Here is a 24,471-nt window from a genome sequence, read left to right as displayed (position 1 = left end):
TGGGCCCTTTTTTTTTTTTTTTTTTTAAAGAACTTCTTATTTATTTTAATTCCATTTGTTATTATTTTTTAATTTGACCAGAGAGAGACTGAGGGAAAGGGAGAAAGCAGGTGTCCAGGTCCGGGACTTGAACTGCAGTCAGCTATATAGGAATCCAGCGCCCTTAATCATCATGCCACTTGCTGGCCCCCCAAACTTTTTTTTTTAAGAATTACTTAATTTTATCTATCATTATTATTAGTTAATTTTGCTGTAGAGCATATGCACTCAGCAGAGAGAGACAGAGAGAGGGAAAATGAGAAAGCAAGCTGCCAAGTCCAGGACTCAAACCATGGTTACCCTGTGGGAGTCCAGCACCTTAACCACGACACCACCTGCTGGTCCTGCTACCAATTTTTTTTCCAACGGGGTTGTGCCATTTTATATGCCCACCAGCAATGTGTGCGAGTTCTGGTTGCTTCACATTTTGTGTTGTCAGTATTTTCATTTTAGCTATTCTAGAAAGTGTGAGGTGACATCTCACTGTAGTATTAACTTGCATTTCCCTGATGATAAATGCTGGGCACTTATTGGTCATTATAAATGTTCCTTTGTGAAAGTTCACATCTTTTGCTAATGTATTACTTTATTTTGCCAAAGAGAGGGGGAAAAGGAGAAAACATCCCCCATGGGGCACAGTCATACTGCAGTCCCTTCTCCCCTAACTAGTATGCCATGGCCCCAGCTCTTTTGTGCTAATTTTTTCTTTTTTTGAGAGGTTTTTGCTATAGGGCACGTGCGCTCTCACTCGCCAGAAAGAGAGAGAGAAACAGAGAGACAGAAAGTGAGAAATCACTCCCCAGGGGGGATGGCCACCACAATCGCTTCTCCATTCTCCTCTTGGGATCTTGGGCATGCACACACACGCACCCAGCGTGAGTTTAAGTCACTGGGTTTGGTTCTTGGACCATGGTTGACTATATGGGAATCCAACGACATAGCCATTATGCCAACTGCTGGTCCCCCTGCTAATTTTTTAAAACTTTATTTAAATTTGATCAGGGAAGGGGAGAGAGAGAGAGAGAGAAAGAAAAAGTGAGAAAAAACTGCCAGCTGCCAGGTCCGGGACTTGAACCACGGTCGGCCATATGGGACTCCTGCATCTTTAACTACCATGCCAGCTACTGACCCCTGCTAATTTTTTTAATTGGATTATTTCTTTTTTATTATCAAGTTGTTGGACTTTTTTGTTTGCTTTTTGAGTCTATACATGAATCCTTTGTTAGATAAATGTTTTGCAAGTATTTCTTCCCAGTCTTGCTTGCCTTTTCATTTTCTAATGGTGGTTTTCTTATCCTATAAGTAATATGTTATTTTCCTCTGGCTCCTTTCAAGATTCTCTTTGTATTTCATCAATTTGACTATGATATGGGTAGGGATACTTTTCTTGCTTGAGATTTGTTGTAATTTTAGCATCTGCAGATTGATATCTTTCACTAAATGTGGGGTATTTTCGTCCATTATTTAATAAAACAAAAATTTCAGATCCAGCCTTTCCTCTTCTGGAACTGCAATACCACATATTAGATTACCTATTATTGGCCCACAGATCTCCAAAACTGTCATTTTTCCTTAGTTCTTTTTTTTTTTACTTCATTATTCTAAATTGGCTAATTTTTAATACTTTAACTTCAAGTTTAATGACTGTTCTGGTATCTCTAATCTGCTGTTAATTCAATCCAGTAAACATTTTGTTTCAATCATTGTACTTTTGTAGCTCTGGAATTCCCACTTAGTTCTTTTTTTTCTTACTCATATTTGCCTTCTAAAATGTTCCAGTTATTTATTATGTGTCTTTTTCCTTAAGTGTTTGAATGCTTTTTTTTAAAGAGAGGTTTTCACTATAGGGTGCTTGTGCTCACCAGAAAGACAGAGAGAGACAGAGAGATAGAAAGCGAGAAATCACCCCCTGGGGGGATGGCCACGCCACAATCCCTTCTCCTCCATTCTTCTCTCGGGATCTTGGGCACGCACGCACACGTGCCCAGCATGAGTTTAAACTACCAGGTCCAGGACTTGAACCACAGTCAACTACATGGGAGTCCAGTGACATAGCCATTACGCTAACTGCTTGTCCTTGAATGCTTTTTTTTTTTAAGATAGGTTCTCTCTGTGTTGGATCCTGTTACCTCAGCCTCCAAGCTGGAACTATAGGTCTGCACCATTATGCCTGGCTCTTTTGTTCTTAGACAGGGTCTCGCCATGTTGCCCAGAGCCACCTTGGGTTCACAGTCCACGTGCCTCAGTGTGCTGGGTCTCTGAGAATACAGATACATGCCAGTGTGTGTAGTCTTTTAGGTTAGACCAGGAATCAAACCCAGACCTCCCATGTGGTCCCAGCCTGCAGAGTACAGTGTCTCAGCAATGTGTACCACCACAGCTGGGCCCTTGAACTTATTTATAATGGCTGATTTTTCCCCCTAAGAATGATTTGTTTAATTAATTAATTTATTATTTTTTGAAAGATGTTTGCTATAGGGCGTGTACGTTTGGCAGAGAGACAGAGACAGAAAGCAAGAAATCACCTCCCCAGGGAGGATGGCCACACTGCAATCCTTCTCCTCCATTCTCTTTTTGGGATCATGGGCACGGAAACCCCAACATGCCCGGCATGAGTTTAGGCTGCCAGGTCTTGAGTTTAAGCTGCCAGGTCTGAGACTCAGTCCACACTGTTGACTACATGAGAGTTCAGTGATGTAACCATTATGCCATCTGCTAATTATTTATTTTAATTTGACCAGAGAGAGATGTGGGGGAATGAGAAAGCAAGCCGCCAGTTCTCGGACTCAAACCACAGTCTGCGATGTGGGAGTCCAGCATCCCAAGCACCACACCACTTGCTGGCTCCTATAATAACTGATTTTAAGTCCCTGACTACTAATTGCATCATCTCGGTCTCTGAGGTTGATTTCTCTTGCCTGCATTTTTGTTGCATATGGGTCACATTTTCTTTTTTCTTCCTAAATAGTGATTTGTTGTTGGATATTGGGCATTATGATTAATGTATTGTAGAGACTCTGGATTTCATTGTCTTTTTCTGAAATGTGATTTGTATTCTAGCACACAGCTTGGCTAAAGTTAAAAACTCATCTCTCTTGTGCTGGGTGGCAGCTAAAATCTTGCTCAGTTTTTTCAACTTCCAGCTACTGCTTTATTATTAGGTTCCTTGGAGTCTTCTTCATATGAGTATGTGTAGTTTTGCAGTGAAAGGAAACTTTGGGTGGATTTAATATGGATGGATTGGGCTTTATTCTTCCTCTCTTCTTCTCTCAGGTCTCTCCCCTAATTTTTTTGGTTATTCTACCAGCACTGAACTCTGTCCACTGACAGATCAAGCTACAATAATGAGGCAAGGATATCAAGCTTTTTGTAGATTGGGGAGTACTTCAGGTTAGGCTGCAAGTTCCCAAATCTTTCCAATTGCAGTTTCTGCATGATTTATACATCTCCAGTGTCTGAAAGAATGAATTGTTAGTATTCTGTCCAGAATTTATCATATTTGTGACAGAGTTAGTACAACCAAAATATTCTGCCAGTATTGGAAGTTGGAAGTCTGCTGGTTTTGTTTTAGTGTATTAGTTGTACTTGGGACAAACTAAAGGTTACACAGGTTTTATACAGGTGTAGTACTGTAAAAAGCTACCCATGGTTACATTTTACCATCTAAAACTATTCTGTCAACTGTGTGTGGTTTGTGTGCTATACGGACTAATCACAGCATCCCCTTATGGTAGTTGACTGTCTTTTCACCATTAAATTATAAGAGCTCAGATTAAAAATAATTTGAGGGCTATCTCCATAGTACAGTAGTAATGTGCTGCTCAAGAGAAGCCAGATCCTACATGACGATCAAGGTTAGGCTCCCAGGCCCAGTCAGCTTGAAACATGCCAGGCGCATAAGTATCCAAAATCTGATGGGCTGGGGACTGACCCAACCCTGTGGAAGGTATCTCTGTCTTTCTCGCTCTCTTGTGTGTAGATATCAAGAATAAAGAAAATGGGGGACCAGAAGTTAGCATAATGGCTATGTCGCTGAACTCCCATGTAGCCAACCACGGTTTGAGTCCCGGACCCGGTGGCTTAAACTCACGCCAGGCGCGTGCGCGTGTGTGCCCAAGATCCCGAGAGGAGAGTGGAAGAGAAGGGATTGTGGCATGGCCATCCCCCCTGGGGAGTGATTTCTCGCTTTCTATCTCTCTGTCTCTGTCTTTCCAGCGAGTGCACGCACGCTATAGCAAAAAAAAGGCTCTCAAAAAGAAAAAAGAATAAAGAAAATGGAGAGCACCAGTTAGTGTCATGGGTTTGTCACTGGACTCCCATGTAGTCGATCACGGTTCAAGTCCCGGACCCGGTGACTTAAACTCATGCTGGGCAGGTGTGTGTGCATGCCCAGGATCCCGAGAGGAGAATGGAGGAGAAGGGATTACGGCGTGGCCATCCCCCCTGGGGGGTGGTTTCTCACTTTCTGTCTCTCTGTCTTTCTGGTGAGCACATGCGCCCTATAGTAAAAAGCTGTCAAAAAAAAAAAAAAAAAAGAATAAAGACAATGAAATTTAAAAATCTAATTTTGAAAAAACATGCTGCTAAAAATCATATAATGCAGCCCAAATGAAAATAAGTTTTAAAGTATCCTTTTATTCTATAGCACAAGTAATATAATATTTATAATTTACTGGTTACTTTTTTATTTAACAGTTACAGTCAAAATTCAATCATTTTTAGTATTGACTCTGATAGACTGATAGTTAAATCCACTATAAAATATAATCTCAATAGAAGTTCATTTAGAGTAGTCCTTTGGTTTTTGGTCCTCTTTTGCAGTGATTTTTGTCATCATCATGGAGCTACTGGTACCAGCAGAGGGAGTCCATGTCATGTTCTGTAGACTCCCAGGCTCTCAATTAAAATGTTAAATTCTTATTTGGATCTATTGTATTTTACCCTCTACTAATGTACCCTCTACATTTCTGTACTGTGTATGTGTATAAGAATTACTTAATATGGAGATTGAATGCAAATGCTTTGATTATCTTAAATTGATATTTAAACCATGATTTTTAAAAATACTTGATCTATGCATTGTACCTTATTAATAGTTGAGAGCAACATCCCATTGTGTTCACTAAGTCCGTTTCCAGATCTAGCAGTCTTTCATACTATAATAGTAATCAATATTGCTAAATTTTATAAGCTCTTGCCAGTCACTGAAGTCTTACTTTGTAATCCGACTTAATGGGGAACATCTGGTAGGTAAAAAGTATAGCAAGTGATAAGTAATGTTTTGATAATTTTATTATGTAGAGACAGATTGTCATACTGGAATTTGGAGGGCCAGCAGATGATGTGGTGGTTAAGGCACTGGACTCCCACATGGCTGACTATGGTATGAGTCCCAGACCTGGCAGTTTGCTTTTTCACTTTCCATCTCTGTATCTCTCTGATGATATGGCAAATATATAGCAAATAAAAAAAAGATATAAAAATAAGTAAATACCTTTAATACTGGAATTTGATCAAGGTACTATTCTGTGTAAAGCAACAGAATTCTTATTAGTAAATGTCAAGCTCCTATGTAAAAATAAATAAATACCTTAAAAATTAAAAAATTTTTAAATAGTGGAATTTGATCAAGGTACTATTCTGTGTAAAGCAACAGAATTCTTATTAGTAAATGTCAAGCTCCTATGCTTACAAGGTGGCATCTGGGTCAGTCCAACCTGACTTCTGAGAAACCTGGTGAAATACTGAGTAAAAAACATAAATTCTTTGTTTCTGTTATTTTACAGGTATTTCAAAATGCTTATAGTGGGACCAGCAGATGGTGTAATGGCTATGTCGCTGGACACCCATGTAGCTGATCATGGTTCGAGTTCCAGACCTGGTGGCTTAAATTCACACCAGGCGCGTGTGCGTGCGCACCTGAGATCCTGAGAGCAGAATGGAGGAGAAGGGATTGTGGCGTGGCCATTCCCCCGAGGGGTGATTTCTCACTTTCTGTCTCTCTGGTGAGCGCACACACCCTATAGCAAAAACCTCTAAAAAAAAAATCATAAAGAAGCGAATGTGGATATGAAGACATACTTCGGAGTATATTTTTCAAAGCTAGATTTCCTTTTGTTTGATTTTAATTGCTAAGGCAGAGAATAAAATACATTTCTGCTAGTAGAATTTATCTATAGGCCTGAGGTTGAAATTGAGAATGAAATTGGATCAAGGCAGAATATGAGGTAAAGGTAACTTGAGACTGTTTATGTAGTTGGAAGAGAACCTGGGATCCCCTAATGTGGTTGCTTAGAAAGCTGCAGGCTAATCAGTTGTACCCTGTCTGATGAAAACTTCACTGAAAGGGAATTATTAGTGTGGAGCTGACAGTAATCTAGTGCTGTTTACAATCTAATAAGTCGGGAGAGAATGCTAGATATTAATAATAGCAGCTAGTATTTGCAACTACCACATGGCAGGCATTGTTCTAGGTATTTTACTTATATTCTCTTTTTCTTTTAAATAATTATTTAATTTTATTTATTATTATTGTTTTAATTTGACTAAAGAGAGAAGGAAAGTAAGAAAGCAAGCTGCCAGGTCCAGGACTCAAACTGTGATTGACCAGGTGGGAGTCCAGCACTTTAACTACCACATTTACCTGCTAGCCCCTTTACTTATATTTTCTGTGTTTTGTATAATCACTCTGAGGTTTTTACTATTGCCCATACTGGTCTTGAGGCACGGCAAAATGATTTTCCCAATAATAGTAAGTGATAGTACTAAGATGAGACCGCAACCTGCTTTTGTAACTCTGTTTATTCATTTTCCCCATACTGTCCTTTATCTGGAGAATTTGAACATTCTAATTGTAGCATCTTAGAAAAAATTGGGAGTGAAAATAAATATATACCTAAGAAATAAGAAACGGAAAATTACTTGTGGATGACACGTATGGTAATATCCTTGATTGAGCCGATATACAGTGTATTCTGGATGAAAATCCGTTTTGTATACTGTAATGATGTACAGTGAATGTATGTACATAAATACAATTTTAAAAAAATAAATAATAAAGCATTATAATGTAAAAGAAAGATAAAACTGAAAGTGTCAGACTATGGGCAAAAGAACTTTTCTGAATCTTTGCATCTCTTCTGCATCTGTTATTAAACAGGAAATCCTTAATTATTTTTTTTTTTTTGAGAGTTTTTTGCTATAGGGCACGTGGACTCACCAGAAAGGGAGGGACAGAAAGCAAGAAATCACCCCCAGTAGGGATGGCCACACTGCAGTCCCTTCTCCTTCATTCTCCTCTCAGGATCTTGGGCACGCACGCACACCTGCCCGGCATGAGTTTAAGCCACCAAGTCCAGGACTTGGACCATGGTCGACTACATGGGAGTCCAGCGACATAGCCATTACGCCATCTGCTGGTCCCAGAAATCCTTAGTATTAAAAGACCAGTAAGTTTGTGTGTAAGAGGAAAAGAAAAATGAAAGGTCGATTTAAACAGAAGATATTTCATCATCATCTTTAAAAGCCAGTCATGAAGAGAAAGCTCAATGGAAAGAAAAGTAATAGTGGCTTAAAACGGGCAAGTCTTTGGGGCCAGGTGAGAAAATGTGAACCCTGGGAGATCACCTAAACAGAACTCCACGAGGTGGCTAAGGGCTGAATAATGTTTTAATCCTGAAAGATACAAGAAGTGTCCGGCATTACCTAAATATAGGCAAGGGCAAGGAAACATTCCCTCCTACAGCCTCCAGGAGGGAACATAGCGGTTTCCACACCTTGATTTTAGCCCAGTGATACTTCTGACCTCAGGTCTGTCAGATAATAGATCTCTGTGTGTCTTTTTTCTTTTCTATTAAAAAAAAAAATTAAGGTTTTTTCCATAAGGCATGTGCACTCACCAGAGACAGACAGACAGCGGGAAAGTGAGAAATCACCTTCTGTGGGGATGGCCATGCTACATTTCCTTCTCCAGTGTCGTCTTGGGATTTCAGGCATACCCACACATGTGCCCAGCTTGATTTTTAAGCCACTGGGTCTGGGATTTGAACTGCGAGTGGCCATATGGAATCCAGGTCCTTAACCACCACGCCACCCACTGGACCCATATTTGTGTTATTTTAAGACACTAAATGTACAGTAATTTGTTACAGTAGGAATAGAAAACTAACAAATGATCTACCTGCATGGGCCAAAATCCAGATGCCACCCCTGACACCTCCTTCCTTGCTCCTTACTTCCTGTTTAACCCATCACTAACCTATTGACTTAACTTCCCAAACAGCTCTTAGATCTGTTTGTATTTCTCATTTCCACAGCCACTGCTAACTTCCTTCATCTCTAGCTTGTTCTACAGTAATAGTCTTGTGACTGTTTTGCCTAGTCTCATCTTGACATTGCAGCTAGAGTGATCTTTTTAAAAAGGGAAGGGTTATTTTTGTCCTCCACTCCTAATTAACCCAGTTAACTTATTCATCCTTTATATTTAGTTCCAGCATCATTTCAGTTGGAGCTTTCTTGGACATTTTTTCCTCTCTTCCCAATCTCAGTCAAGTTTTGTTTTTGTTTTTGTTTTTTTAAGAGGTTTTTTACCTTCAGGTGCATGCCTTTGCTGGGGAGACAGACAGACACAGTGAAAGGGAGAGTGAGAAACCACTCCCCCCCAATGGGTATGGCCTCGCCGCAGTCCCTTCTCCATTCTCCTCTCAGGATTTTAGGCACACTTATACATACACCCAGTGTGTTCCTCGAGCTGGGAATTGAACCATGCAGTTATGTGGGATCTAGCCACTTTAACCACCATGCCACTGACTGGTCCCAGGTTTGTTTTTGTTTTTTTTTATAAGACAGAGTCTCACCACGTTGTGATCCTCCTACCGTACCCTCCAGGCTGGGACTACAGGCACATGCCCCCACGTCCAGCTCTTTTTTTAGATACAGTCTTGCCATGCCACCCAGGCTAGCCTCAAGCTTGCAAGTCTCCTGCCTCAGCTTCCTTGAATCAACTAGGGTTACAGACACATGATTCTGGCCTTTAGGCTAGACTGATTGAACGTGAGCCTTCTAGTGGTCCCAGCCTGCAGAACAGGGTCTTAGCAGATATGCCACCATGGCTGGGCCTAGATTTTTTTTTTTTCCTCTTTTCCAGAGGTTTTTGCCTTAGGGTGCTTGTGCTCACTGGAGAAAGAGAAAGAAACAGCGAGAGGGAAAGTGAGGAATCATCCCCCAGGAGCGATGGCCACTCTGCAATCCCTTCTCCTCCCAGGATCTTGGGCATATGTGTATACACGCCTGCCATGATTTTCAAGCCACCGGGTCCGGGACTCAACCTCCAGTCATCCATGTGGGAGCCCAGCAACATAACTGCTACACCATCTCTTGGCCCCCATAGATTATTTTTTAGATTATTATTTTTTTTAACTCAAGAAGGAAAGATAGAGAATTAGACAAGATAGGGAAGAATTAGACAAAATCAGAAAATAAAAGCCTAACTCAGGGACCAGACAGTGGCACAGTGGAAATGCAGTTGGGCTCACAAGAGAAGTCCTGTGCTTACGTCCTGGAGGTCTCCTTGTATACCTTATAGTGTTCCGGTGCACCTGTGATCTAGGCTAGCTAAGGCTTGGGGTGGATCATGGCATGGAGACTGCTGGTGAGCTTCTCTCTGTGTTTCTCATTCATCCAAGAAGTTTTAAAAGCCTAATATATCTGACCATACATAGATCCTTCCTTGATTTCATTGTTAATTTTGCCATATAGCACGTGTGCTCACCAGAGAGACAGAGAGGAGCGGGAAAGTGAGAAACACCCCCTGGGCAGATGGCCACACAAGTCATGCTGCAATCCCTTCTCTTCCATTTCCTCTTAGGATTTTGGGCATGTATGCATATACACCCAGTGTTTTTTTTTTAAGCCACTGGGTCCTGGATTTGAATTGTTCAGATGGCCATGTGGGATCCAGCTGCCTTAAACAACAATGCCACTGGCTGGTCCCCACTTCCTTGACTTTTTTTTATATGGAACTTCCTTTTTTAAAACATTTTTCTTTGTCAGAGAGAGTGACAGACACTCTCAACAGGGTCTCATCATGCCGCAGTTCCCTTCTCCTACTCCTGCAGCTTGTCAGGATCTTGGCCACGCACATATCCAGTATGTTCTCAGGACAATTTGTAATTTGTATTCCAAATCCATGGTTGAGCCATATGACTTCTGACACTGCAGTCCACACTACCACCTGTGCCATTGAGACTGGGCCCTGAGGTTATTTTATTTATTTATTTTTTTGTAGTTCATTTGTTTGTTTCTTTCATGAACAAGAGAGAGAGAGACAAGCACGCCCAACAGGGTCCTGACAGCATGATAAACACCCAGCTCCAGCCCGCCTTGGATCATGGGCATGTGTGTGCCTAACGTACTCATGGAGGTTTCTAGATCCAAACCTGGAACCTTCCCACGTGAGTCCGCCTTACAAAGCAGTGTATTCCCCCCTACATTTTGACATACATTACTGCCTCAAACATGAAACAACCTGTATAAAGTTAAATTGAATAGTCTAAACAGTCTAAATTTCATTACATATACATACCATGTATACATTTGATATTTTCTCACCTTACAAACATTTCAGAATATTCTGTGTGATAACCAAGCAGTCACAGCCAATTATAAATAAAAGTGCTTCCAGCCATAATTTCCAAAGCAAAGAGGAAACTCTTTCAGAAATATTAGAATTCACATTTGAATATGGGATATGAGCTCATTGTGTAATGTCGGGTGTGATGTAGTGCGGGCCCTCCACAGGTAAAAGCACTTGGGGATTTTAGAAGCCCACTAGTAGCCTGGTGATCACCTACTACGCGTCAGGCTGTAGCCTGGAAGCCATGCTTGTTTTTTCCCTCTAGTGTATCACGTCATTTTATTTCATCTGTGTGGTTTCTTGAATCAGCCTCTAGCCCACCACACATCCTCGATCCTTGCGATTCCTTGCTCTTTTCTGCCCTGTGATCCTTTCTGTTACCACTAGAGGGTGTCCTAGAGGATGCAGAGAATGCACTGTGCCTTGTCTCAGTACTGTCAGAAGCTTGCTGCTTATTGAATAAAACTTAATTCTCCATCTAACACACCCCTCAGTCTCTGGTTTCTTCTTACCTTCCCAGCTTCTTCTTTCTTCGCTTTCCACACATAATTGGTGCTGTAGTCACTTGGATTTACTTGCCAATCCCCAAGCATTCCATTCCATTTCACACTTGATTCTGTGCTTTCATGTCTGAGGAGATTTGAAGCATGGAGAAAAGTACTCATCACTGTTCATAATTAATACTCATTTCATTAAACCTACTTATCCACACTAAAGTTCTAAACTAAAAATTTTAGACATTTAGAAATTGATTATAATCTTATTTAGTTAAATGCTCTTTCATAATTAAATTACAATTATAATATGGTTTCTGTAATATTTCAAGCACTTTATATGGTGATTACAAAATTTACTACTTAAAACTTACTTAAGATTAAATCTGTTTAAAAATGTTAACCCATGGAGCCAGCCCCATGACCTAGTGGTAAAGGGACCCAGATCCCACATGGCCAATCGCATGGTTTGAGTCTCAGCCCCACGAGCTTGAAAAACATGACCAGGGTCAGATCCCAACGGGAGGAAGAAATAGAGGAGTAGGCATTGTGTGATCATGCCCAACAGGGGGATGCTTTCTCTCTCTCCCTCCCCACCCCGTCTCTTTCTGTCTCCGACAAGTACACTTATTGTCTGGTAATAAATAAGTATTAGGCCAGAGTTTAATGTATTCACTCTCTCTATAATTGTTTTTTTGGTTTGTTTTTTTGTTTTTAGAGATTTTTGCTATAGGGTACATGCGCTCACCACAGAGACAGAAAGCGAGAAATCACCCTCAAAAGGGACAGCCACGCCATCATCCCTTCTCCTCCATTCACCTCTTGGGATTTTGGATACGCATGTACATGCGCCTGGCGTGAGTCTTAAGCTGCTGGGTCTGGGACTCGAACCGCGGTTGACTACATGGGAGTCCTTTACACTTTCTGTTGGTCCCTCTATACTTATTTTTTATGTCTTCCTGGGGTTATAATAATCTTCACAGATTCTTATTTTTTTCTTCCTTTCTTTTATTTAAAAGAGATTTTTGCTATAGGGGACATGTACTTTCTGGAGAGACAGAGAGAGAGAGACAGACATACAGAAGGTGAGAAATCTTGGGGATTTTAGAAGCCCACTAGTAGCCTGGTGATCACCTACTACGCGTCAGGCTGTAGCCTGGAAGCCATGCTTGTTTTTTCCCTCTAGTGTATCACGTCATTTTATTTCATCTGTGTGGTTTCTTGAATCAGCCTCTAGCCCACCACACATCCTCGATCCTTGCGATTCCTTGCTCTTTTCTGCCCTGTGATCCTTTCTGTTACCACTAGAGGGTGTCCTAGAGGATGCAGAGAATGCACTGTGCCTTGTCTCAGTACTGTCAGAAGCTTGCTGCTTATTGAATAAAACTTAATTCTCCATCTAACACACCCCTCAGTCTCTGGTTTCTTCTTACCTTCCCAGCTTCTTCTTTCTTCGCTTTCCACACATAATTGGTGCTGTAGTCACTTGGATTTACTTGCCAATCCCCAAGCATTCCATTCCATTTCACACTTGATTCTGTGCTTTCATGTCTGAGGAGATTTGAAGCATGGAGAAAAGTACTCATCACTGTTCATAATTAATACTCATTTCATTAAACCTACTTATCCACACTAAAGTTCTAAACTAAAAATTTTAGACATTTAGAAATTGATTATAATCTTATTTAGTTAAATGCTCTTTCATAATTAAATTACAATTATAATATGGTTTCTGTAATATTTCAAGCACTTTATATGGTGATTACAAAATTTACTACTTAAAACTTACTTAAGATTAAATCTGTTTAAAAATGTTAACCCATGGAGCCAGCCCCATGACCTAGTGGTAAAGGGACCCAGATCCCACATGGCCAATCGCATGGTTTGAGTCTCAGCCCCACGAGCTTGAAAAACATGACCAGGGTCAGATCCCAACGGGAGGAAGAAATAGAGGAGTAGGCATTGTGTGATCATGCCCAACAGGGGGATGCTTTCTCTCTCTCCCTCCCCACCCCGTCTCTTTCTGTCTCCGACAAGTACACTTATTGTCTGGTAATAAATAAGTATTAGGCCAGAGTTTAATGTATTCACTCTCTCTATAATTGTTTTTTTGGTTTGTTTTTTTGTTTTTAGAGATTTTTGCTATAGGGTACATGCGCTCACCACAGAGACAGAAAGCGAGAAATCACCCTCAAAAGGGACAGCCACGCCATCATCCCTTCTCCTCCATTCACCTCTTGGGATTTTGGATACGCATGTACATGCGCCTGGCGTGAGTCTTAAGCTGCTGGGTCTGGGACTCGAACCGCGGTTGACTACATGGGAGTCCTTTACACTTTCTGTTGGTCCCTCTATACTTATTTTTTATGTCTTCCTGGGGTTATAATAATCTTCACAGATTCTTATTTTTTTCTTCCTTTCTTTTATTTAAAAGAGATTTTTGCTATAGGGGACATGTACTTTCTGGAGAGACAGAGAGAGAGAGACAGACATACAGAAGGTGAGAAATCACTCCCCCCCCCCACCCAGGGGGGATGGCCACAACACAATCCCTTCTCCTCTCGGAATCTTGGTCATGCATACTCACATACCAGCATGAGTTTTAAGCCTCTGGGTCTGGGACTCAAAGTGAGGTCAACTACCTGGGAGTCCAGCAACCTAACCATTATGCCATCTGCTGGTCTCAACAGATTCTTATTTCTATACTTTCCCAGAATTTTAGTAATTTTTCTGTACTTTCCTAGGGTTATGGTAATCTTTTTTTTAAAAAAAATTATTTATTTATTTATTTATGTTTGTTATTAATATTTTTTAATTCAACCAGAGAGAGAGAGAAAGCAAGCTGCCAGGTCCAGGACTCTAACCATGGTCGGCCATGGAGTAATCCAATATTTTAACCACCACTCCACCTGCTGGCCTCATGGATTAATCTTACCACTACCAAAACAAAACATTTCAGATTAGCCAGTTTGGGTTTGTTGATGCGTTTGATTCTTAAGATTTGGTGGTGTCTGAAGCTTAACAAAAGCTGTACCTAGTGTGAATTTGGTTCCTTCTATAGTTACTTTTTTTTCTTTTTTTTGGGAGAGATTTTCGCTATAGGGCGTGTGCGCTCGCCAGACAGACAGACAGAGACAGAAAGCGAGAAATCACCCCCCAGGGGGGATGGTCATGCCGCAATCCCTTCTCCTCCATTCTCCTCTCGGGATCTTGGGCACGCACGCACACATGCCCAGCGTGAGTTTTAAGACACCGGGTCTGGGACGCGAACCGCGGTCAACTACATGGGAGTCCAGCGACATAACCATTACGCTAATTGCTGGTTCCCTAGTTACATTTTTTTTTTAAGAATTATTTTATTTAACTTTATTTATTATCATTATTATTTTCCAGTTTGATCAGAGAGCGACAGAGAGAGAGGAAGTGAGAAAGCAAGCCACCAGGTCCCAGACTTGAACCGTGGTTGGCCATGTGGGGAGTTCAGCACCTTTAATCACCATGCCACTTGCTGGCCCCTATAGTTTACATTTTCACCTGTTAAATTAATTATTTTTTTCCAAAGCTCATTGCCTTTAATTTTTTGCAAACTGGAGTTACTGCCTAAGTTGAGATATTCTTTACTTTCTGTGTCATCAGTATCACATAACCAAGTATTCTGTTGTCATTATGAATTGATCTTTTCTGGTAACAATATTCCAGGAATCGTAGATGTTTTCTCTTTCAAGAGATTGGCGATCATGTCTGTAGAGTTAACTGTTTAGGGTATTTGGCTCTTTCACCCATTTGAACCCACAGTACATACTTGGTCATCGTAAGTGACCATAGACACTCATCAGCACTGGATCTCCTTTTACGTTGGCTGTGTGTGGTGACCTGTGCTGATCCTCATTCCTGTTCATGGCCCAGTACCTGCTTTTTGGGGGACAGTTTGGGTTAGTCACAGTCCCCTGTATCGATCCCTCCCACGCATACTGAAATAAAAAAGCACATAGCTCTACTTCATAAATGGATACTTAATTGGAAAAACAAAACACCTAAATGTTGATACCAACCTAATTAATACATGAAGACATTAAATACCCTATTATTTTTCACTCTTGTTTAGAACTATCTTTTTATGTATTTTAACTTTCCCTTTGGCATCTCATTATGAATTTGTGGCTTCTCATAGATTCAATTTATTCTATTTAACTATAATTATTATTCTTTTTTAATGTTCAAATTGTGACAGCTTGGCTAACCTCATGCTGGATTCCGTGTCCTTGCAGCCGTAGCCTGGATCTCTCTGTTTTAAAATCTTGCTTTCTGACAAGAAGATCCTCCCAGCTCATCTTGATTTTTTCCCTGCCCAAAGACATGGAACTAGTGCTGTCCCTAAAACTAGTTCCTTTTAATGGACAGTGGCATTAAAGACCAAAACCTTAACCAAAACCAAAACCAAAACCATGGGGTGATAGGCTGGAAGGCAGTGCTGTGTCCATTGTAGGGTAGAACATGTTTCCTTTAAGAGCATTGTTAGGGGGAACCAGCAGTTAGCGTAATGGCTATGTCGCTAGACTCCCACGTAGTCGACCGCGGTTCGCGTCCTGGACCCGGTGGCTTAAAACTCACGCCAGGCGCGTGTGCGTGCCTGCCCAAGATCCCGAGAGGAGAATGGAGGAGAAGGGATTGCGAGGTGCCCATCCATCTCCCCCTGGGGGGTGATGTCTCGCTTTCTGTCTCTATGTCTCTCTCTGTCTGGCGAGCGCACGCGCCCTATAGCAAAAAAAATCTCTCCCCCCAAAAAAAAGAAAAAAGAAAAAAAAAGAGCATTGTTAGGAATGGCAGTCTAATTTAACGTTAACAGCACTGATTCTGTCTTTTCTTCATTACAAGGTTTCATTGATCACTATTGACACGTAACTTTTGTTTTCATTGCTGAAGGGCAGATGTGCTCAACCAAGACACAGACAGAAAGAAAGTAGGGGCTGGCTGGGGGCGTAGTGGTTAGGGATGCTGGACTCCCATATGGCTGACTGCCGTTTAAACTGATGGCTTGTTTTCTTACTTTCCCCCTCTTTCTCTCTCTTACTTTGTCCCTATCTGGTCAAATTAAAACAAATAAAATTAAATAAAATAATTCTTTAAAAAAAGTTTTTTTTAAAGTACCCACAGTGGGGCTGGTCATGCCTTAGTCCTCTTCCCTCCATCTCTCCATCTTGGCCATGTGTCCTGGGCCAGGCCATTGCAGCCTCTGCTCTAGATCATATGTTAAGTCTGAAGCTCAGAATCAAGCCCAGTATTATTATTTATTTTTTTTTTGAGAGGTTTTTGCCATAGGGCGCGTGTGCTCGCCAGACAGACAGAGAGAGACAGAGAGACAGAAAGCGAGAAATCACTCCCCGGGGGGATGGTCACGCCACAATCCCTTCTCCTCCATTCTCCTCTTGGGATTTTGGGCACGCACGCACATGTGCCCGGTGTGAGTTTTAAGCCACCGGGTCCGGGACGCAAACTGCAGTCGACTACATGGGAGTCCAGCAACATTATGCCAACTGCTGGTCCCAAGCCCAGTATTATTTGATAATGGACACAACTCTGATATCCTGTCAGTTGTGCTCCCTTACTTTCTCAGAATTGCTTTCTGGCCCACTGCAATTCCTTGACTTGTTCCTGGAAAGAGAGTGTGTCATATCTGAATGAAAGCAGTTGAGAAAAAGAAATAGTTTTTCAGGCCAGCAGATGGCATGGAGGTTAAAGCAGCTGGATCCCACATGGCCGATAGTGCTGTTTGAGTCCTGACCTGCAGCGTGAATGCATCAGGAATGTGCACGCATGTCCCAAATCCTGACAGTAGAATGGAGAACGGATTAGGGCAGGGCATCCCTCTTGGGAGTGAATTTTCACTTTCCCTCTATGTCTCTGGTGAGCATACACACACCTATAGAAAGAACTTTTAAAAAAGAAATACTGTTTTGGAGAGGTTTTTTTCTGGAGAGGATTTTTGGAGAGGTAAGAAATACTGTTTTGATGAGAGTGTATCTTGTGCTTTTTCCCCCATGAAAGAGGCATTCATGAAGAGGCCTAAAATTGAGGACCGAGAAAATCTGTACTCCCAAGGCCAGCAGGTGGTGTAATGGTTAAGGTGCTGGACTTCGGCATGGCTGACTGTGGTCTGAGGTCTGGACCTGGTGGCTTGAAAATCATGTTGGGCATGGTGGGTGTGCGCCCAAAATTCCAGGCGGAGAATAGAGAGGGGATTGTGGCATGGCCATTTTCCCGGGGAGGGGGAGGGGAGGTGGTTTCTTACTTGCTCTCTCTCCCGCTCCCTCCTTCTCCCCATCTTTCTCTGCCAAGTGTTTGTACCCTATGACAATAACCTTAAACAAAATAATTGTACTTCAAAGATGGACTGTGCAGGATAGAGACTGGTCCCTGTAATATACAGGTCCACTAAGATTTTATTTATTTTGCTAAAGGTTTTGTAGAAAACAAATGTTGTAACATATACCTTGGCAATATAATTCTTTTTTTTAAAGTAATTATTTAATTTTATTTATTCATTCATTTATTTTAATTTGACCAGAGAGAGATACAGAGCAAGAGAGAGGGAAAGTGAGAAAGCAAGCCACCAGGTCTGGTTTTCGAACCATAGTCAGCCATATGGGAGTGTCCAGTGCCTTAACCACCACACCACCTGCTGGTCTCAGCAATATAATTCTTCAGAACTAAGTCTTAGAAATCTTCAGTCAGTATTACCCTTTGCATATATATCTATATATTACACTGTTAACATTGCCGGGAAAGAGAGAGCAGGGAAAAGGTAACCTTTTAGGGAAAGTACAACTGAGCTCATTTTTATGTCAGAGAATAGGCATTTTGCTTTCTAGGCTCTAGATGTCTTAGGTTTATAAAACTGGTCTAAAATGTGTATCACTTTTTTTCCCTCCTACCCCACTCCTTTTTAGGTTTTCAAAACAAAAACAGAGTTGCAATCTTGGCAGAACTGGACAAGGAGAAAAGAAAATTACTTATGCAGAACCAATCTTCAACAAATCATCCTGGAGCTAGGTATTGACTACTATTTTGGAGTGCTGTGGTTTTTTTTTTTTTTTTCTTTCAGTAATTTCATTTATTCATTCATTTATTTTAACTTCACCAGAGAGAGATACAGAGAGAGAGGGAAAGTGAGAAAGGAAGCCGCCAGGGCCAGGACTCGAATCTTGGTTGGCTGTGCAGGAGTGTCCACTGCCTTAACCATCATGCCACATGCTGGCCCCCCTGTTATTAATTATATTTTTCAAGATAATAGATGGAGAGACCAGAAGGTAGCATGGTGGTTAGGGTGTGGGACTCCCACATGGCCAACCACATTTCGAGCCTCAGACCTGGAGGCTTGCTCGCTCATTCTCTCTCTCACACACACACATGTGCCCTACAGCAAATTAAAAAAATAATAATAACAAAATTAAATAATTCTTTTAAAAAGATAATAGATGGAAACATTTATTTTTATTTTACTTTATTGTTCGTTAAGCATATAAATTTTAAATGAAAATAATGGTTTTTTTTGTTGTTGTTTGTTTTTGGAGAGGTTTTCACTATAGGGTGCCTGCGCTCACCAGACAGACAGACACAGAGAGACAGAAAGCGAGAAATCACCCCCTAGGGGGGATGGCCACGTCGCAATCCCTTCTCCTCCATTCTCCTCTTGGGATCTTGGGCATGCCCTCACACACACCCGGTATGAGTTTTAAGCCACCAGGTCTGGGACTCAAACCGCGGTCGACTACATGGGAGTCTAGCGACATAGCCATTACACTAACTGCTGGTCCCAAAAATAAAGTGGTTTTTATACTCAGTGATGCAAAAAAATTTCTTGGGCCAAATATAGGCCGAGTATCCCTAATCCAAAAACCAGAACTCTGAACTGTTCCAAAATCCCAAACTTTTTGAGTGCCAATATGATGCTACACGTGGAAAATCTCACACCTGGCCTCATGTGATAGGTCACAGTGAAAAGGCAGGTAAACAACACAGAGTTTACTTATTGCCCCCAAGGAGAAAAAGGAAGACCTTTCTAGTCCTCTTTAGCTATGATGTATCTTTCCTGAGCACGCCCAGAAATCCCCCATGCATGCATACCCACAAAGAGTTTCATGCACAAAATTATTAAAAATATAAAGGCCAGCAGGTAGTAAGGGGCTAGATCCCACATAGTTGACTGGGTCCTCCCACCCATCTCTCCCTGGTGACCACATGCACCCTACAGCAAAAAAAAAAAAACCTATTAAAAAAGCACAAATTACCCTCAGGCTTTCTGTATAAGGCATATGTGAAACCTAAATGAATTTTATGTTTTAGGCTTTGGTCCCATCTCCAAGATATCCCATTAGATATATGCAAATATTCTAAAATCTGAAGGGAAAAAAATCCAAAATACTCTTGGCTCTGAGCGTTTTGAGTAAGAGATACTCAGCCTGTAACTCAGACTGGTTTCTAATGGTGTATTAACATTGCATTTTATACCCGTCTTGTTTCTGTAGAGGAGACTAAACGTTCTCTTTACCCATTTTAGCTCTCAGTTGGGGGTGGACCCCTGTAACAAAAGACAGATGAACAAGAAAAAAAAATTAAACAAGGTTAAGGAGCATATATGGGAGAAACCTCAATGAAAAGTAACTCCAAATAAGGGCTTAGAACTCAATTTACATAGTCTCTTCAACAAGAAACAGTAAATCTATAGAGAAATGACAGAACAAAGAAAAGTGAGTTTCGGCTTCCAAGGGTGGGAAACTGTGGGAAGGTAAATGTCTGGGAGAAAACTAATGGGGCACGGTTTGTTGCAGATTCTACGGGTCATCTCTGGGCTGCTGAGTCCAGAGGTGTCTCTAGTAAAGGAGAATTTATGTCTTGTCTGTAGGCAGAACAAGAGTGAGGAAGAGAGAGCTTTTCTTCCATTCACTGCTTCTTAATTACCTTTAGCTAAAAATAATTTTTTTAGAGGGATTTTTGCTATTGGGCGTGTACACTTGCTGGATAGACAGAGACAGAAAGTAAGAATTCATTTCCTAGGGGAGGATGGCCATGCCACAATCCCTTTACTCCCATTCTCCTCTTGGGATCTTGGGCACATATGCACATACACCTGGCCTGAGTTTTAAGCCACTGGGTACGGGACTCAACCATGGTCGACTACATGGGAGTCCAGTGACATAACCATTACACTATCTCTGGTCCCTCAAAAATAATTTTTATATGAAAGAGACATGTTTTGGGGTAACATAATCATTCATTTTCCTTTATTTTCTAGTTAGACTCAAAATTTGGACTATTGAATTGGTTAGATTTTAAGTATCCTGGCTAGAATATTTATTTTCCCTATGGTCTTTTTATTTTTTTAAAAAAAGTTTTGTATGTTTTTTGTTACTCCCAGTGGCCTGCTTTTTAAGTTCTGCAAAGTAGGTAAAATACAGGTAGTGAGCTTCATTGTATTCAGTCTCGGCCGTATTCAGACTCTTCCCTCACCTCATTGTCCCATTGAGCCACCGCTCTCTCTCTCGCTCGCTCGCTCTCTCTCTCTCTCCCCCCTCTTTTAAAGTAGTTATTTATACTCTACTTTTTCACTTAATCACTCCTCTGACCTACTGCGGTCTGATTTCCAGGCCCTCCTCTTTCTACCAAAGAATGTGTGCTTGCCTAGATTATTTGCAACCTCCTTGCTGCCAACTCTGGCAGAACCAAGTGCTTTCCTTATCAGTCTTATTGACAGAACAAATCACTCCCTCCTTCCTAAAATACTCTTTCCTTGGCTTCTGTTCACTCGCTCTTACAATTTAGAAAGCAATAGAAGGAGACTGTTTCTTCACTGCCTGTTTCTTACATTTGATGGTCCCCGGAGTTGTTCTAGACCAGGTTTCCCAGTCCCCATCCGTTTCCCCCCCACCAGACACTTGCATCCACTCCCATGACCTATTATGTAGGTGTCGATAACCTGTAGCTCTGTTCCAATCCTCTCCTCAGACCATCAGACTGCCTCCTACACATCTGCTTTAAGACCTGGTGGCTTAAACTCAAGCTGGGCATGTGTGTGTGCCCAAAATCCTGAGAGGAGAATGGAAGAGAAGGGATTGCAGGGTGGCCATCCCTTCTGGGGGGTGATTTCTCACTTTCTATCTCTCTGTCTCTCCAGAAAGCACCCATGCCCTATACCAAAAATCGCTCTTTAAAAAAAAGAAAAGAGAGAGACCAGCAGGTAGCGTGGTGGTTAAAGACCTGGACTCCCACATGGTCAACTGAAGTTCGAGGCCTGGACCTGGCAGGATGCTTTCTCACTTCTCTTTCTCTCTCTCTGTCCCTCTCTGGTCAAACAAAAAAAATAAGGTTAAATAATTCTTTATAAAAAAAAAATAAATAAACATCATGGGGGGCCAGCAGGTGGCATAGTGGTTAAGGCAATGGACTCCCATGTGGCTGACCACAGTTCAAATTCCGGACCTGGCAGCTTACTTTCTCTCTCTGTTTCTCTCTCCCTCTCTGTCTCTGGTGAGCACACATACCCTATAGCAAATACATAGTAATTATAATAAAGAAACAAAATCAAATAAAGAATTATTAAAAAAAAAAGAACACATAATGGATAATGTGATTTAGTAAGGATGTCTCTTCAGGAAATTTATTGTACAGCATGATGACTATAGTTAATAATGAATGTATATTATACTGGAAAATTGCTAAGAGAAAGAGATCTTAAGTGTTCTTGCAACAAAAAGTTAAGTGTGTGAGCTGGTGGATATGTTAAGTACTTTATTTAACCATTTCACATGGATACAAATATCAAAACATCTCATTTTATATCGTGCATTTATACATTTTTTGTCAGCTATAGTCAATTTTTTAAAAGTACTATATTATCATTAAATTAAAAAAAAAAAATAGAAGTGCATGCCGCCAATTAACTGAGGCTCCCATTTTAGCATCACACTGTCGAGACCGGCTCTGAATAAGGACTTCCGGGACCACGCCGAGCAGCAGCACATCGCCGCCCAGCAGAAGGCAGCGCTGCAGGTGAGCCGAGTGTAACTGGCATTGTCTCCTGGAGTTCCCGGGTCTGAGAAGCCAGGACAGTGGTTATTTTGTATTTCAGTGGAGCAATATCAATAAAAATGTTCCACACATAACTGCAGTGGTTTGCCTGTGATCAGTCGTGCCCGAAGGACTTGAAGGACCAGTATAGCAGTAATGAACGGATCTTTTATGGCGTTGGTGTGGGCATGATTGATGTGTGCTGTACCTGCCAAAGGGCTACTTGTGCACACAGGAGTTCAAGATATCTGGAGGAACAGGATCACTTTAAAAAGTGAACTGTCTGATTTACTAGTACATATATTTTTTCCAATTTGTCATGTCATTACATCCTTTGATAGTCTTATTGGTTTCTGTATTGGATTATTTTTTAATGATCAGCACAACTGCTATGTAGGGAATGTTTAAAGGCTAATAACTCTTACCCATTGGAGTGGGAATGTGAAGTTCCATCCGTTTAAAAAATATTATTCACGGGACCAGCAGTTAGCATAATGGCTATGTCGCTGGACTCCCACGTAGTCGACTGTGGTTCGCGTCCCCGACCTTGTGGCTTAAACTCACGCCGGGCGCATGTGCGTGCATGCCCAAGATCCCGAGAGGAGAATGGAGGAGAAGGGATTGCGGCGTGGCCATCCCCCCTGGGGGGTGATTTCTTGCTTTCTATCTCTCTGTCTCTGTCTGTCTGGCGAGCGCACGCGCCCTATAGCAAAAACCTCTCCAAAAAAAATATATATATATTCTTCAGAATACTGAATGGGTTTAGTATTACCTCCAACTTAGATAACTTAAGATTCCCAGAGACCTTGGGTTTGTTTTTTTATGTTTTTTTTTTTTTTTTTTTGTGGCATAATTTAATTGCCTATGATTTTAAAACCTTAGAATCCCAGAATTAGAAGGGACATTATAAAGATCTCACTTTAGAAGAGCTAAAAACAGTCTTCCTTTTTTTAAATGACAGGGAAGTCACTCGTGGTTTTCTGTTATTTACATTCCAGCGTTCTCTACAAAATGTTGGTATTTTAATCACCAGCAGTCACTGCCTTCCCCCGATCCTTCCAACTACTGCTTTTCCTTCTCAGCTCCTGCCTCGTTGGCCAGGAGCAGAGGACGGTAGGACCTTGGACGCCCGTTTTCCTCATTCCAAGGAACAAAACAGTTCAAGTCTTTGACTCATTTATTGACTGAAGAGTCACAGAGGAGATAGTGAGGCTGATAAATAAGTACCTGATGCCACTTGTATCCTGTGTATTTAAACAAAGTGAGCAGAGTAAGAACTGATTTTTAAGTAAATTAGCTTTCAGAAATTCAGGATAGGTCATTTTAATGTTTGAAAAATTCTGATTCTTAATTGCCACTGTTTCTTTCTTTTTTTTTTTTTAAATTTTTCCCAGCATGCTCATGCACATTCATCTGGATACTTCATTACTCAAGACTCCGCATTTGGGAATCTTATTCTTCCCGTTTTGCCTCGCCTTGACCCAGAATGAAGAAAGTATTTGTGATCAAAGTGACTTTGCAATATCAGACTCCAAAGCTGCTGTCATTCAGTGCTATACAAACTATGACTTTCGGAATTTTGGTGAACTTTTATATTTTTGGCTTCTTTGAAAGAAAACATGTAAGTGAAACCCGAAAGCAGGGTCACCAGGATGACGGGCGCTTCGGCTGCGGTATCACCTGAGGCCTGGAGGACCACCTGTGACCGTAGCTGATAATGCTGTTGGTTTTGAACTCAAAATCAGACTCCAGACTAGATGGGCACATCAGATCACCCCCAAGGTGGACTGAATAGACCTCGTCCACAATAGGTTTTCAAGAACCATTTATAGTACTTAATATTAAAGAAATGAGGGTGCTCTTTTAAAAATGGGAGCCAAGAGGCTTCCATAAGTTACATTCGTGTTTGCAGTTTCTAGGGCTGATGTGTACCTGTTGAGTTTACAGTCAACCTCTCATTTGGCAACATTGTGAACTCTTAACTAGTTCCTCTATTCTTAGTTTTTAAAGAAAACCCAGGGCAAGACTGAATTGTCAACCAGTCTTAAATTCTTTCATAAACATGCTGTTACGTACGATGTGACTAAATGCCATTAAAAACAATAAGAAAGGTGGGTTTAAAACCTGTACATGCTCTTACTTTGTGACATAAATGGTGTGCGTTTGTGTGTTTTCCATTTTTGCCAGAAGGCATGTGTGCTCATCGGAGAGAGACAGAGAGAAAATGAGAAAAATCACTCC

General features: G+C 41.2%; 1 protein-coding gene across 3 annotated transcripts in view; it reads left to right on the top strand.

Annotated features, from left to right (window-relative positions):
• Positions 1 to 24,359, top strand: part of INIP (INTS3 and NABP interacting protein) — a 27,130-nt gene extending 2,771 nt beyond the window's left edge. For all 3 annotated transcript variants that reach the window (XM_006142745.3, XM_006142744.3, XM_006142746.3), the window contains exons 3-5: positions 18,114 to 18,216; positions 22,122 to 22,212; positions 23,625 to 24,359. In XM_006142745.3, the coding sequence (XP_006142807.1) occupies positions 18,114 to 18,216; positions 22,122 to 22,212; positions 23,625 to 23,720 (290 nt within the window). In that variant the 3' untranslated portion in view covers positions 23,721 to 24,359. The remainder of the gene's footprint in view (positions 1 to 18,113; positions 18,217 to 22,121; positions 22,213 to 23,624) is intronic.
• Positions 24,360 to 24,471: the final 112 nt, after the last annotated feature.

This window comes from Tupaia chinensis, unplaced genomic scaffold (assembly GCF_000334495.1).
Source record: "Tupaia chinensis unplaced genomic scaffold, TupChi_1.0 Scaffold000081_1, whole genome shotgun sequence".
NCBI lineage: Eukaryota > Metazoa > Chordata > Mammalia > Scandentia > Tupaiidae > Tupaia > Tupaia belangeri.
This window is presented reverse-complemented; position numbering and strand designations above follow the sequence as displayed.